This window comes from Gymnoscopelus microlampas (genome assembly GCF_963454915.1).
Source record: "Gymnoscopelus microlampas genome assembly, chromosome: 12".
NCBI lineage: Eukaryota > Metazoa > Chordata > Actinopteri > Myctophiformes > Myctophidae > Gymnoscopelus > Gymnoscopelus microlampas.
The window spans coordinates 32,983,730-32,996,443 of record NC_139949.1 but is presented as its reverse complement, the minus strand read 5'-3'; the positions used below and the strand labels follow the sequence as shown (position 1 = coordinate 32,996,443).

Sequence of the window (12,714 nt, the reverse complement as noted above, 5' to 3'; positions counted from 1 at the left end):
CTCTCTCTGTCTCTCTGTCTCTCTCTCTCTCTCTGTGTGTGTGTGTGTGTGTGTCTCTCTCTCTCTCTCTTGCTCTCGCTCTCTCTCCCTCGCTTTTACACCAAGCACATCAGCCCTCAGCCAAAACAAATGAAGCACAATAAAATCTAAAAATAAAGATGTGTGTTGCTGGAGCCATTGTGTGAGTGTGCGATGTGTGTCTGCATGTGTGTGTGTGTGTGTGTGTGTGTGTGTGTGTGTGTGTGTGTGTGTGTGTGTGTGTGTGTGTGTGTGTGTGTGTGTGTGTGTGTGTGTGTGTGTGTGTGTGTGGGAGTGAGCTTTTGCACACGTGTGTAAACACAAACGTGTCACTTTGTCATGTTGTCGGTCAGTGTACATTTAAGCAAATATTATGCAAATCTATGTATATACGCGGGAACATGCCCGTATGACTTTGCAAAGGAAATTATTCACATAATTGTTTAAACACCTTTGAGCCATCACAAGTCAGATGTGCATAATTCCCTTGGCACTTGATGGGCTTGGCCCCACTGGAAAATTAATTTGTCTACCACCATATTAATTAGACAAATGCAAACAAGGCGCACAAGGCATGTGACTCTTTTATCATTTTAGTAGCTAACTAGTACCATGATGTGGTCACACATTGGCATTATTTTCTACTGAATCCTGGCCCAGAATTTCCGTACACAAGGGCAGGGCCTTTTTCCACCTTCCTTTTTTCCCTCCTTTTTCCCCCCCTGACTATTGTACTGAGAAAAATGTTATGTTGTAGCTTCCCTAAACCACTTAATCGGCTTCTCCTTTGCCGTTGCTATGGAGACAGTACACCAAGGTAGCTGATCTGCCAGAGGGTGTCCATGATTCTCAATTTAAAATGTAAATTCCTGTAGTGTGCGGGGGCTGAAGAGCAGATTTAGTGTGTATTTAGGCCTGGCGTGTCTCTCCAGGGAGAGTTAGGGCTAGTAGACTCTTCAGGGTGGTGGAAGTCTGATTTATAGACTTGCCACTTCATGTCTCTGTGTGTGCTTGTTTATTGTTGCCTGTGCTCTGGGCTGCTCCAGTGGAGCAGATATGCTGAATGAGGTTTCCACACCAATTTGTCGTTGATGCGGCCAGAGAAAGAGAGAGTAATAGCGCGGGTGCACTGGCTATATGTGTGACGCTTTTTCTATGTCTCTACTTCCCTCTCTCTTTCTTTCCTTAACCCCCTCCCCCCCTCTCTCTCTCTCTCTCCCCCATTATCACTAAATGCATCCTCTCCCCAGTCGCCCTGGTCTGCTGAAAGCGGGTGACCCCGGATTCCCCTGGTTGGCTGACTCCTGGCCCTCTACCAGCCTCCCGGCCAATGGGGGCTTGGGGAGTCCAAAGGGCGGCAGTAACTTTGGCCGTGGAGGTAAGGAACGTTGAGAATGTATGGAGAGTTTGACCGTTGGACAAACAAAGCCAGGCCAGGGGGAGGGAGAACAGGGGCGGTGAATTTGTTGTTTATCCCTCTGAGGGGGGGTCATCACATCACATCCACTCACACACAGCCACACAGCCCCCCACACACACACACACACACACACACACACACACACACACACACACACACACACACACACACACACACACACACACACATCTCCGTGTCATAAATCTAAAGTCAAAAGGGAAGTGTTCTTTTGTTGTTATTGTCTGGGATTTCACCTTTTGTGAGTATTGATTGGTGCATGAAACGGAGTGCTGTCTGTGTGTGTTCTTGAAGCTCTTTGGAAACCCCATTGAGCTGCCCTAACCTTCAGGCTGACTTTGTGCTTGTCGGTAGAGCTAAAGGTTAGCCCTATGCAGGTGTCCCTGTATGTATCTGAGCGCTACGCTGGACTCCCACAGCATGTCACATGTTAGCTGCTAATTATTTTGCTGGATAATCACTTTCATTTATATCAAATCCATCTGAGAGCCATTTCACTAATACATTGTGCCAGGGTAGCAGGGAGTCCTAATGACCTTAAAGATCATTAGCCTCATGTCCACTTATCACTTGCCTCTCCCTCCTTGCTCTGTCGCCCCCCCCTCCCCAATCTCCTAGATGTCCTGCCCTCTGGAGCGGTTGAAAAGACGGGCACCATGCTGTCTGATGGTGCCATCTATAGCAGCATCGACTTCATGGGCAAGGCGGGGTACGGCAGCCCGGGGCGAGGCGCCCAGCCCACTCCCTATGCCACAACGCAGATCCTCCAGTCCAACAGCTTCCACGAGTTGGCTGTGGACAGGCCAGACCCCCGCTGGAAAGCCTCCCTGCAAGCCCAGCAGGAGATGGCCAACCTCGGCTACTCGCTGACCGACCGGCGGCCTTGCAGCGGTAGGACGCAAAATCAGATAGGAGTGTGCAGGATGGAGCCCAGTGTCTGTGTCCGTATCGTTCTGCTTGTGTGTGTCAGTGTGAGAGAGAGAGAGTGTGTGTGTGTCTGTGGGGGGGTTAATGTCTACTGTACATGTACCGTAGGTGTTTTCATGGGATTGAATGGATTGTATGATTGGTTGACAGGCCAACAGAAGGATACAGATGAATGTCAAACAAGCTAGGAAGATAACAGGTAGAGGTTTTCCCTTTTCGTGAAATCATGAAAGGATGAAGGGAATAAGGATCATATTTTCATGATCGGGTGAAAACTGACATTGAGATCATTGTTCTTAATTACTCCTCAGTCTTCGTCACGGATTCCCCCCTCAGCTGTGGAAGCTGCCCTAGCCCAGAAATGTCAGAGCATTACCACAAATGACTTAGGATGAACTTGATTAGCCCGGGCAGAGATTCCTTTTGTTTTGTAAGTCATGTATATACAATATAGGTCTGACAGACGCCGGCATCACGTTGTCTGTGTAGCTAGCTGCACGCTGTGGGCTGTGTGCTCTACCAAATGCCAGCCTTAGCTAAGAGATAAGGGATTGCGCGGAAGAGGAAGTGTGTGCTAGCAGCCCGTAGGAGCGAGCCTCGGGTTTCCAATGCCTCTTTAAGAAAATGTCAACACTGGAAATACAATTTTAAGCACACGGAAGGAGGAAATAATGAGAGCTAGGTGGGAGACAGAAGGTGACATGTCAGGCAATAGATAAGATAGCTTTCAAGGCAGAGCTGTGTGTGTGTGTGTGTGTGTGTGTGTGTGTGTGTGTGTGTGTGTGTGTGTGTGTGTGTGTGTGTGTGTGTGTGTGTGTGTGTGTGTGTGTGTGTGTGTGTGTGTGCGTGCGCATATGTACTGTATATCACTCCAAATGAATACAGTGTACTGTGCACTGGCTCATTAAAAGCAGTCAGCGCAGGGGACTGTACAGGGAATCTTTCCACATTGTGTGACTACACTGCAAAATCCTGAGTTTATTTAAATGAGAGTGTGAAAAATGTACCCAAATGATTTTGCAGCGCACACTAGGGGTGCAACAGTTAATTAAATGTAATCTAAAAATACGTTGATCAACTTTAATAAAGGCAATACATTTTGGAGGGGGAAAAGCACTTTTTTTGTCTTTAATTTTATTTTTCTAAATAGTGAAAATAGCACATCTACAAGCTCACAACATGTTATGATGCAACGCGTTGTGAGCTATTTTCACTATTGATTGATTTTACACTGTAAGCATAAAAAAAGGATTAAATGATATATCAGATTAATCGATTTAGTAAACAAATCTATTCAAACTTTTTCTTGACGATTCGTTGAAGAAGTTCTTCTTGATTATTTATATATAATTTTTGATTTTATAATAAAAAAAGTAATCAATAGACTAATTGCTAAGAAAATAATCAGTTGTAGCCCTAGTACACAAGCAAACTTGACCCACTCACTACTTTCCCTCAGGTGGAAAGGCTGCGAAGAAAAAGAAGGTGAAGGGCAGTGCAAAGGCCTCTAAATCCAATGGGACATGTTGGGCTAATATGCCCCTGCCTCCCCCACCCATGCACCCCTTGCCTCCCCCACCGATGCACCCACTGCCTGGCACCGAGGTTGACCTTGACCGCTACCCCACAGAGAGCCGCGGAGGAGGGTAAGATGCATTCACGTCTCATCACTGGCTCTCCTGGAGGCACGCGCACACACACACACACGCAGGGAACACAAAACACGCAAACACACATGGATCACATGAATCTCAGAAGCGCGCCTGTGCAGGGAGGTCACTAGATGCCACTCGGATAGGAAAGCACTAACAGAGAACACATGGAGCTTGTCACGTCCGACCAGGGAACTTTGTCCATCCACTGAAGCACTGAAATTCCCCTTAATTGGTAATAACAAGCATGGCTCTGTACGTTACAGTGAGTGAGTGAGTGAGTGAGTGTGTGTGTGTGTGTGTGTGTGTGTGTGTGTGTGTGTGTGTGTGTGTGTGTGTGGGGGGGGGGGGGGTAAATGATGCTTAAATGATTTTCATGTATGTTTTTATTAGATTTGATTTGATTTATTGATGAGGTCATGTGCTGGACATGGACCGTGGCTCCCTCCTGCGTGTTTATGTACATGCATGGGTAGTCATCTTTGCGTGCGTGCGTGTGCGCGCATGCGTGTGTGTGTGTATGTGTTTGTCTTCCAGCAGAGCGACTGATGAGGAGGTTTTACTGGGAGCAGTTCTCACACTGATTAGGGAGCTCTTCTCATCTCGCTCCTCTGCACATGCTATTACTCGGTTGTGTGATTCTTGCCAGGACTAGTGACCGCTGGGGCATACATAAAACACAGCTAAGACGGATGGAACTTAACCACATGAAACCTAGCATCACTATTCTGGGGGTGAACATTATGCGAAAATAGCAGATTTACAAGCTGTGTTGTGAGCTTGTAGATCGGCTAATTTAGTGTAGACCGAAAACAGGAGGGGGCTAATGTAAAGCCCTGGGGAAATCAAATAGGGTTTAAAGTTATATGACATTCATTTTCACTTCTTTTTTTTTTAAATGTTTTTTGGGGGGTTTTATGACCTCAATTACACCCAAAAAACCTGAACTTCGAACATTCAGTGGATTTTCTGTGGTCTGGGGTTTTCTGAATAATTAGGCTGAAAAGTAATCTGAGAATGGGCCTTGGATAGTGAAGTCATAGGCCATTGATCCCGCCCACATTGATCCCGGGGGGGGGGGGAGGGGGAGGGGCGGAGCAGAGGTGATGATTGACAGGCAAAATCCCTCAACAGCGACACCCGCAGGCAAAGATCTATTTTTTCATTGCAGTTGAAAAGGCTTTAGAAATGTGAGAAAAAAACACCTGCAATGGCTCACTAGAGTGGAATTTTCAGTTAAAACTTTTTGTACACGTTTGAAGGACCATGACAAAGACTTTTAATGTGTTGTAAAACTGAATGTCATGAAACCTTTAAGTGTTTAGAGGCATGCTACAGTTTTTCAACCTTATCTTCATGTCTTCTTCGGTAAGAGTAATAATCAATTCCGTCAACTCTTTCTGTAATGCAGAAGCAGGAAATGGAAACTAACACAGATCACCGCAGGGACATTAAAAACTACAGACAATCTACTGTCTGCCACTAGGGGCAATAGCCTTGAGAACCAAGCCTTTGCAGGGAATTACGGGTGTTGTAGAATCAGACAGCTAAGTGCCGTGTCGAGAATGGGGCCGCAAACATTTTCTCAGAAATAATTTCACGTAATTAAGCCATTTTTACTTTGACTGTGTTTAACAACCAGGCATACAGACCGTTTACAATACACTGAAGTTGTTTCCTTTCAAAGGAAAGGAGGCATGTTTTTCAGGAAACAAAAAACCTAATGATTCAGTAATGCTCATGGCAGACATTCTTCTGTCCACATCACAGATACAACAGCAACAGTTGGGCCCCTGTGCAGACGTACCTCCACCAGGGTATGGACAATGAGGACGATGAGGAGGAGGAGCCAGGTCCCACCCCGCCCCTGAGGGGAAGGGCCTCCTCTCCAACAGCTCCTCCCTCCTTCAGCCAACCGCCATCCTCCTCCCTCAGCTCTGCCCATCATGAGGAAATGCAGTCCATTCTGCAAGCCCACCTGGATGAGCTGACCAGAGCTTACCAATATGAGGTGGCCAAACAGTCATGGTAAGGTTCTTAATACTGGATAGTTAATGCTGCAATCCATAACTTATTTTTTTGTGTGAATAAAATGTTATTTTAAGCAGTCTGTAATATGGCAGTAATTTGATACAATATCACTAAGGCAACTACGGTGGTTGGAGGTGGTCTCCCTGCTCTTCTATTGAGAACTTTAGATCCTGTGGTCGGGTATGACCACTTCTGGTTGACAAGATGTATTGCATGAAGCTCAAAGCATAATATAATCGGTAGCATTGACTAGCGGCCGAGTGATGCAAGATCAAGCCAGCTATATCTGAATTGATTTATTTTATGTAAACTACAGAATATGTTTGTTTCTATCTTCAAAACCGTTCACTTTACTGCATAGGTTTGGCAGAAGTTTGGAGAGTGTCTGGAATACGTCAAATTCATATTTTGAACCAGTGATAAGTGCATCTGTACGTTACCATTCATGTCTCACACCACATAGGGTATTTTTCATACTTAAATTACCTGCCTACTATTTATTATTCTATCATTCTAATTTTGGCTTTCTGCAGCATTAGAAGAAGCTATAATTTGATTTGTTAGCTTGGGTGGGTGCATATCAATGGTCAATGTTGGAGTGGGTCATACTGCTGGCATTTATATGTGTCAGCCCTAACCTACAGTACGGTCCACGTTTCCCTGGGAGTGATAAAAAAAAACATCACCCCATTGATTACACCTTCGGAAGACTTGTCATGTCAATGGCGACATGTGTTGCGGGGTAATGACTGGGTTTAGCCTAGCACGCCGCTCTGACAACAGAAAATAGAGCTGGTAATTAAGCATGCGTCTCGTCTACTGCGGGATGTCAGCCATCATGGAGGACAGCTGTGGGGGAGATAACAGCCACGTTGCTGACAGCACTGCCCATCCAGCAATTCTACTCTTTTCACCAGCCCAATTACCACCCCATTGTGTTAGTGTAACACACACCAGCACGGGAAAGTAATCAGAGAAATAGATGCTTCAAAGAATTAATTCAATCTGTCCACCGGAGACACAGAAATTCCCTGAACGCTCCACACAACGGCACACACAGAGAATCTCGCAAACAATCTGACTGATCAACGCCAGATTTGTTATGCCTGCTGTCAGTAGGCCAATGAGGCACCTCCACACATTTTATCTATCTGTCTGTTCTGGGTGTAACTCGGGCACCATTTGACCGAATGGTCTCAAACTTGGTGTGTAATCCCATATGATCCGGGGGTGTTCAGTGCAGAGTGCGGTTTCTGTGAACCCCAAAAACAGGAATATCTGTATGTGTCTGTCCGCGGGGGCTGCTGCGGAGGACGCACAGAATCTCTGTGTGTTTGGGAGGGGTGTGGGCACCGGCTTCCCTGATTGGCCAACCCAACCGTCGGCTTCACGGATTGGCGGAGCTTTGCGTCAAATTTGTGCCGCGTCGCCAATATGAGAGACAGCGTGTGCAGTGGAGCAGGCAGGTATGAGAGTTGTTGTCATGGGCGAAGGAAGCCTCGGCGAACGGAAGCGATGGCGCGAAGCAAACTGCAATGTGCATGGCGCCATATGCCATATGTGCGGGTGAAGTGACAGGCACTTGACACCACATGAACTGCTGACATGTGCAGCAGAAGAGGGAGACACATAAGCGGGGGAATAGGCCGATGCTGCACACAAAACCGGATTCACGTGAGAACGTTTTTTCAGAAAATGTGAGATGCGCCTCACGGTGCGTTTTAACAGCGGGCAACTCTGGGCGATGCCGGGCGATATCGCCCAAAAAGATAAAGAAAATCCATCTTTCATCGCCCCCCCGCCCACTTCGCCCGATCGCCGGCTCTCATAGACTTTCATTATATTTTGGGCGATGTTGCCCGGCATCGCCCGAGAGTTGCCCGTTGTTAAAACGCAGGGTAAGACTCCAACATGTCAGACAACGAGAATACCAACTACATCAGTTAAAGGAGTATTGCACAAATGGTTGGGCATGTACTCCTGACTTGCATCGTTCCCGACTTGCATGGCCCTGAATAGGCAAGCGTCCGAAGGGCATCGGTCTAGTGAAGTTTAACTTTTATTTTATAATGGAAGTCAAAGGGCCCAAATTAGAGTCATACTTATAGATAAGTCATAGATGACCGATGTCATGGCCACATGGAAGCCACGTTACTAGACCCCTTATTTTTTGGTATTGAGCGATACGTTGTTTTGTGTTCAGCAATGTGTTTTGTTCATTTCATCAGGCACATTAAGGGCAGTCCAAAGCTGTCCACCACCACCCGCATCCCTCCTATGGACTTTATGTCCAGTACACTTGGTTCTGACCTGGGGGCCACGCTTCTGTCTGAGGAAGACGAGGAAGAGGAGGAGGACAAATATGCAGTCGTGTCAAAGAAGCTGTGCGGCTTTGAGTACACCCCTGGTCACAGCACGGACAACCTGGAGGGCTCAGGTATGTCTGACTTTTAATACGTCCAAAATCCAAACCACAGATTAGATGAGCCAAGCAGAGCAGAAGCTTGTTGGATGTGGCTCATTGAGAGTCAGTAAGCAGACTCACAACCTGCTGAACACCACTGCCCTTTATGTGTCCACAGACACACGCATAATTATTATACTCTACACTGCCACTTCAAATCTCCGTACACACACTCAGGCTTTGGTTGACCTTGGAACGCCTACATAGTGGATCACAACCAACATGTTTATCAATGTCACCAACAGGTATAACAGACATTCTGATTTAGACTTAAAAACCATAAGGGTGTCTTTCCTTTGCTGAGCTTTTTTGTGAGCTTCGCTGTTTTCTACACCAATTGAGCTGAATTAAATTAAGATTTTTTGTCCACGATCATAACATTTTACATGTATTACAAAAACTTGTGATTAAGGATTTAATTGCCTAACCCTAACCCTGTTTTTTTATCTTAATTTTTTTTTCCATTTCCGAATTGATATTTCAGTTCTCCAAATATCTGTGTAGTTTTCAGTTGGAGGTCCATATTTTTAGACCTGGCCCTCAGTGTGCATTTATCTGCGCTTTGGTGTTGGATTATGGTGGTAATATACTAATAGCCTCAGGGGATGGGATTCCGGGAAGTGGTGTTTATAGTGAAGAGTTTGATATTTCAATGAGTTCTGGTGTGCTTGATTTAGATGCAGCCAGAATTTCTAAGCTCTCTTTGAATGTGTATAAGAAGTGGGAACAGACCCAGTTTGGCCCTGCAGGCATTATTTGGAGTGTCCCTGTGAAGACTGAGGATATATTTATATATTTTTTTTGTGAACTTCAATTGAATTTCCTTATTGATTTTTATGCCGTTGGTCCTTTTGGGACCGTTTTTATCCCATTTATTTAAAGTTGGGTATGCAACTGGGCCCCACATTTAAGTCCTTTAGATAATTATTCTAATTAGAATGTTTGTCCCTCCACATTTAGTTTTCATTGAATTGGATGCTCTGTAAACTTTACTAAACTATAACTACTATACCACATACTATAACCCATTTATTGCTGATCTGATCTCCAAACACAGTAACACACACACCAAGGTAGTTGCGCTGTGCTTCACAATCTGACCTCCCTGTATGAACTCATATTTCTTGTCCTGGGATCTGGCTTTCTTCTGAAATCACGACTGAGGTCTTCTGTAAATTGACTCTCAACACCCGTTACCATTCTAGCAGGGCTAGACTTTGTCGTAGACATTTTAAGCCCATTGCATGTTCCCTTCCACTTTTAGCTCATTCATTGAATTTGGATGTCACCAGACGTATCCATAGGAGATCGTCTAGCTATGCGAAATTATAAAAAATGTATAGTCTGTGTAAGCAGACTCTAGGTAAGGTATTTTATATAATAAATATTAAATACCTTACCTAGTGTTCTGCTTGCACAGATACCCCTGTACAGTAATTGTGCAGATGGTATTTTGTCTATCTTTTTATATACTGTAGTAGGTGGTATAGTTCTCTCATGCTAGCAGATGTTAGGAAAATGTCCAATTTGAATAACCACATTGAATAGTTTTAATCTAGTCTCCTGGAGCTTGGGACTGCTGCATGTTAACATTTCAGATTAGATCTGACACACGGTCTCTCTCTCTCTCTCTCTCTCTCTCTCTCTCTCTCTCTCTCTCATTCTCTCTCTCTCTCTCTCTCTCTCTCTCTCTCTCTCTCTCTCTCTCTCTCTCTCTCTCTCTCTCTCTCTCTCTCTCTCTCTCTCATTTTGTAGGTAAGACCTATGCCCAGCAGGGTTGTGGCGGTAGCTCTGGTTCAGCAGACAGTGGCGTACTAGGCACGCAGAGCTTGGGTCACAAGAGGGTTCCACACAGTGGCTTCAAACCGCTGACAGACACAGTTGGAACTCTGCCTAGACGGAGAGACACAAACAAAGAGGGTAAGACCAGGTTGCACTGAGCAATGGTACGATACATAGAGTTGATAATCCTCACAGTCTTTTAAAACAGTAAGTAGGTGCACTCCAATGGCATTGTACCAGAGTGTCATCTTATAGAGTGGTCCAGGATGATTTCTGTCAGAAGCCAGAAGTTAGCACCTTCCTAGTTCTCTCGACAAAAGTAAATGGGATTTTTGCATTGGATTTTTGATTATTGTGGAAAACAATCTCTGAGGCAAATACAAGTTCATGAAGTCTGCTGTAAGCGCCAGAAGTAGAAAACTAATGGCAGCATGTCTTGAACGTCGCCACTATGATGCTTGTCTGTACGGAGTGATGATGTGTAATGTCCCACACAAACTATTAAATGTAGTTTCATTTAGCCCCTTGTTAACAAACCATTTTTCGAAGACACATAAAAGCTTTCATAATTCACACGTAAGGTGTGAATTTTATGTTCAGTCAGGAACACTCCCGTCAAAGTAGATTTAACCATTCATTGCAACAAATGGAGTGCAGTTAAACTTGGCGTTAATGGCTCCGCTCTTGGGATGTTCCCTAAATTCTGCAAGAGCGGGCCAAAGCAATACATTCACAGATTGACTTGAGTCAGCAGACATAAATCCCTATAGTATTTGAGCCTATGCCAGACTCTGAACAAAAGGTGGAGGCTGGGGTGGAGGAGGCAGCTAAAGCAGCAGCAGAAGTGTAGCAAGCAGAGAGAAAAGCAGAGATCTAATGAACGAAGAAGCCATATTTAAAGGAGCCGCCCTGTCAAGAGAGTGAGCTGTGATTGGAGTATAAAAAAGCGTGGCTGATTGAAATTACAGCTGAGGCGTGTATGACCCCTGTTCCCTGCATGAACTAAAACTTTGCTTCATTTGTAGAACTAAACGTGAAAAGCCCTTAAGCCCTTGTTAACCACTAGACATTATTCCATTAAAATAATCCATAGACTTTAAGACAAAACAACGAGGAAGTGCAAAAGGCTAACTTGTTTACAGGTTTTGGGACTACAGCAGGGTTCCCCAATAGGCGGCCCGCGGGCCATTTGCGGCCCGCGAGAGGCAACTGTGCGGCCCGCGACGACTCCTTTTTTTTTTGAAAAATAATAATATCTGTATTACTGTTCAAGCAGACCAACAAACACATCTGTAAGTCAATTGTTGATTCTGGACTTATTTTGATTTTCAGTATGTACAACTGGCTGCTGTTAATCTGTATTACTTTTCAAGCAGACTTCTTTTGTTTCCAGAGTGCATTTTTTTCCTTTTGTGACCCTCAACACAGGATTTAAGAATCCCAGGCCTAAAATAACACAGTGTCAAATTAGCTCGATTAGAGAAAAAAAACAAATAAAACACTAAACATTTTGCTCGCGTGCACGATTTCGGCGCCCGCACGCTTTGCGCACGGGCACAATGTCCCTGGCCCTCGGCTTTGTACCCGAGACATAATTTGGCCCTTGGGGAAAAGTATTGGGGAACCCTGGACTACAGACTTTGCCACTCTATTGCATCCCTGTACTAATTAGCGCCCCCCCCCTCTTCCCTTTGATCTGTTCTGCAGCTCGCATGTCACCCCTGGAGTCCCTGCACAGCGTGGGTGCCCGGATGCACAGCTCGTGGGCAGCGGCAAACTCTGACCCTTCGGAAGAGTGCATGGTTACTGTATCGACGCTGGAGCGGCAGCACATGGCTTCCTGGAGTGGCACGACGTCCAGCAACCGGGCCACCTTGAGTAGAGACGCCCGCCAGAGGCCTGGAACGGACCTGGCCCACAGTGGGCATCCCCCCACAAACAGCACGGAGAAGAGAGAAAAATGTAAGTGCTCCTCCCGCTCCCCTGTGATCCTATCTAACCATTTAACCTGTTAAGACCCGAGGCCGATTCTGCAAAATGTCTTCTAAATCCTATCAGTTTAAAAAAAAAAACCTATGTTGCTACATCAGTGGTTCTCAAACTTTTTCATGTCAAGGACCCCCAAAATGATATGTATTTGGCCACGGACCCCCATCTCAAAATATTTTGTTCCAGAGACCCCCAGAAGCAACGATTTGCACTCGGTGGCGCGCTATGAGCTTGTATATCTGCTATTTTTGAATAGTCAAAGAAATCTAAAACGACACAGATGTGTTCCCGGTCTTAATCGGTTAACCCCTGTTTTATACTTATAGCAGATCTGCAATCTACTGTTTTCACTAGTTTTGATAATGACATACCCAAATCGATGCCAGGTTGAAATTGGTGTGCGAGGGGAACAG

General features: G+C 45.3%; 1 protein-coding gene across 1 annotated transcript in view; it reads left to right on the top strand.

Annotated features, from left to right (window-relative positions):
* LOC311057303 (roundabout homolog 2-like) overlaps positions 1 to 12,327 on the top strand; it is a gene marked incomplete at its 3' end in the record, with an annotated part of 108,851 nt that extends 96,524 nt beyond the window's left edge. Inside the window, exons 21-27 of the mRNA XM_084074258.1 lie at positions 1,269 to 1,396; positions 2,075 to 2,347; positions 3,843 to 4,029; positions 5,806 to 6,063; positions 8,295 to 8,503; positions 10,286 to 10,450; positions 12,020 to 12,327. Of these exons, the coding sequence (XP_083930384.1) occupies positions 1,269 to 1,396; positions 2,075 to 2,347; positions 3,843 to 4,029; positions 5,806 to 6,063; positions 8,295 to 8,503; positions 10,286 to 10,450; positions 12,020 to 12,327 (1,528 nt within the window). The remainder of the gene's footprint in view (positions 1 to 1,268; positions 1,397 to 2,074; positions 2,348 to 3,842; positions 4,030 to 5,805; positions 6,064 to 8,294; positions 8,504 to 10,285; positions 10,451 to 12,019) is intronic.
* Positions 12,328 to 12,714: the final 387 nt, after the last annotated feature.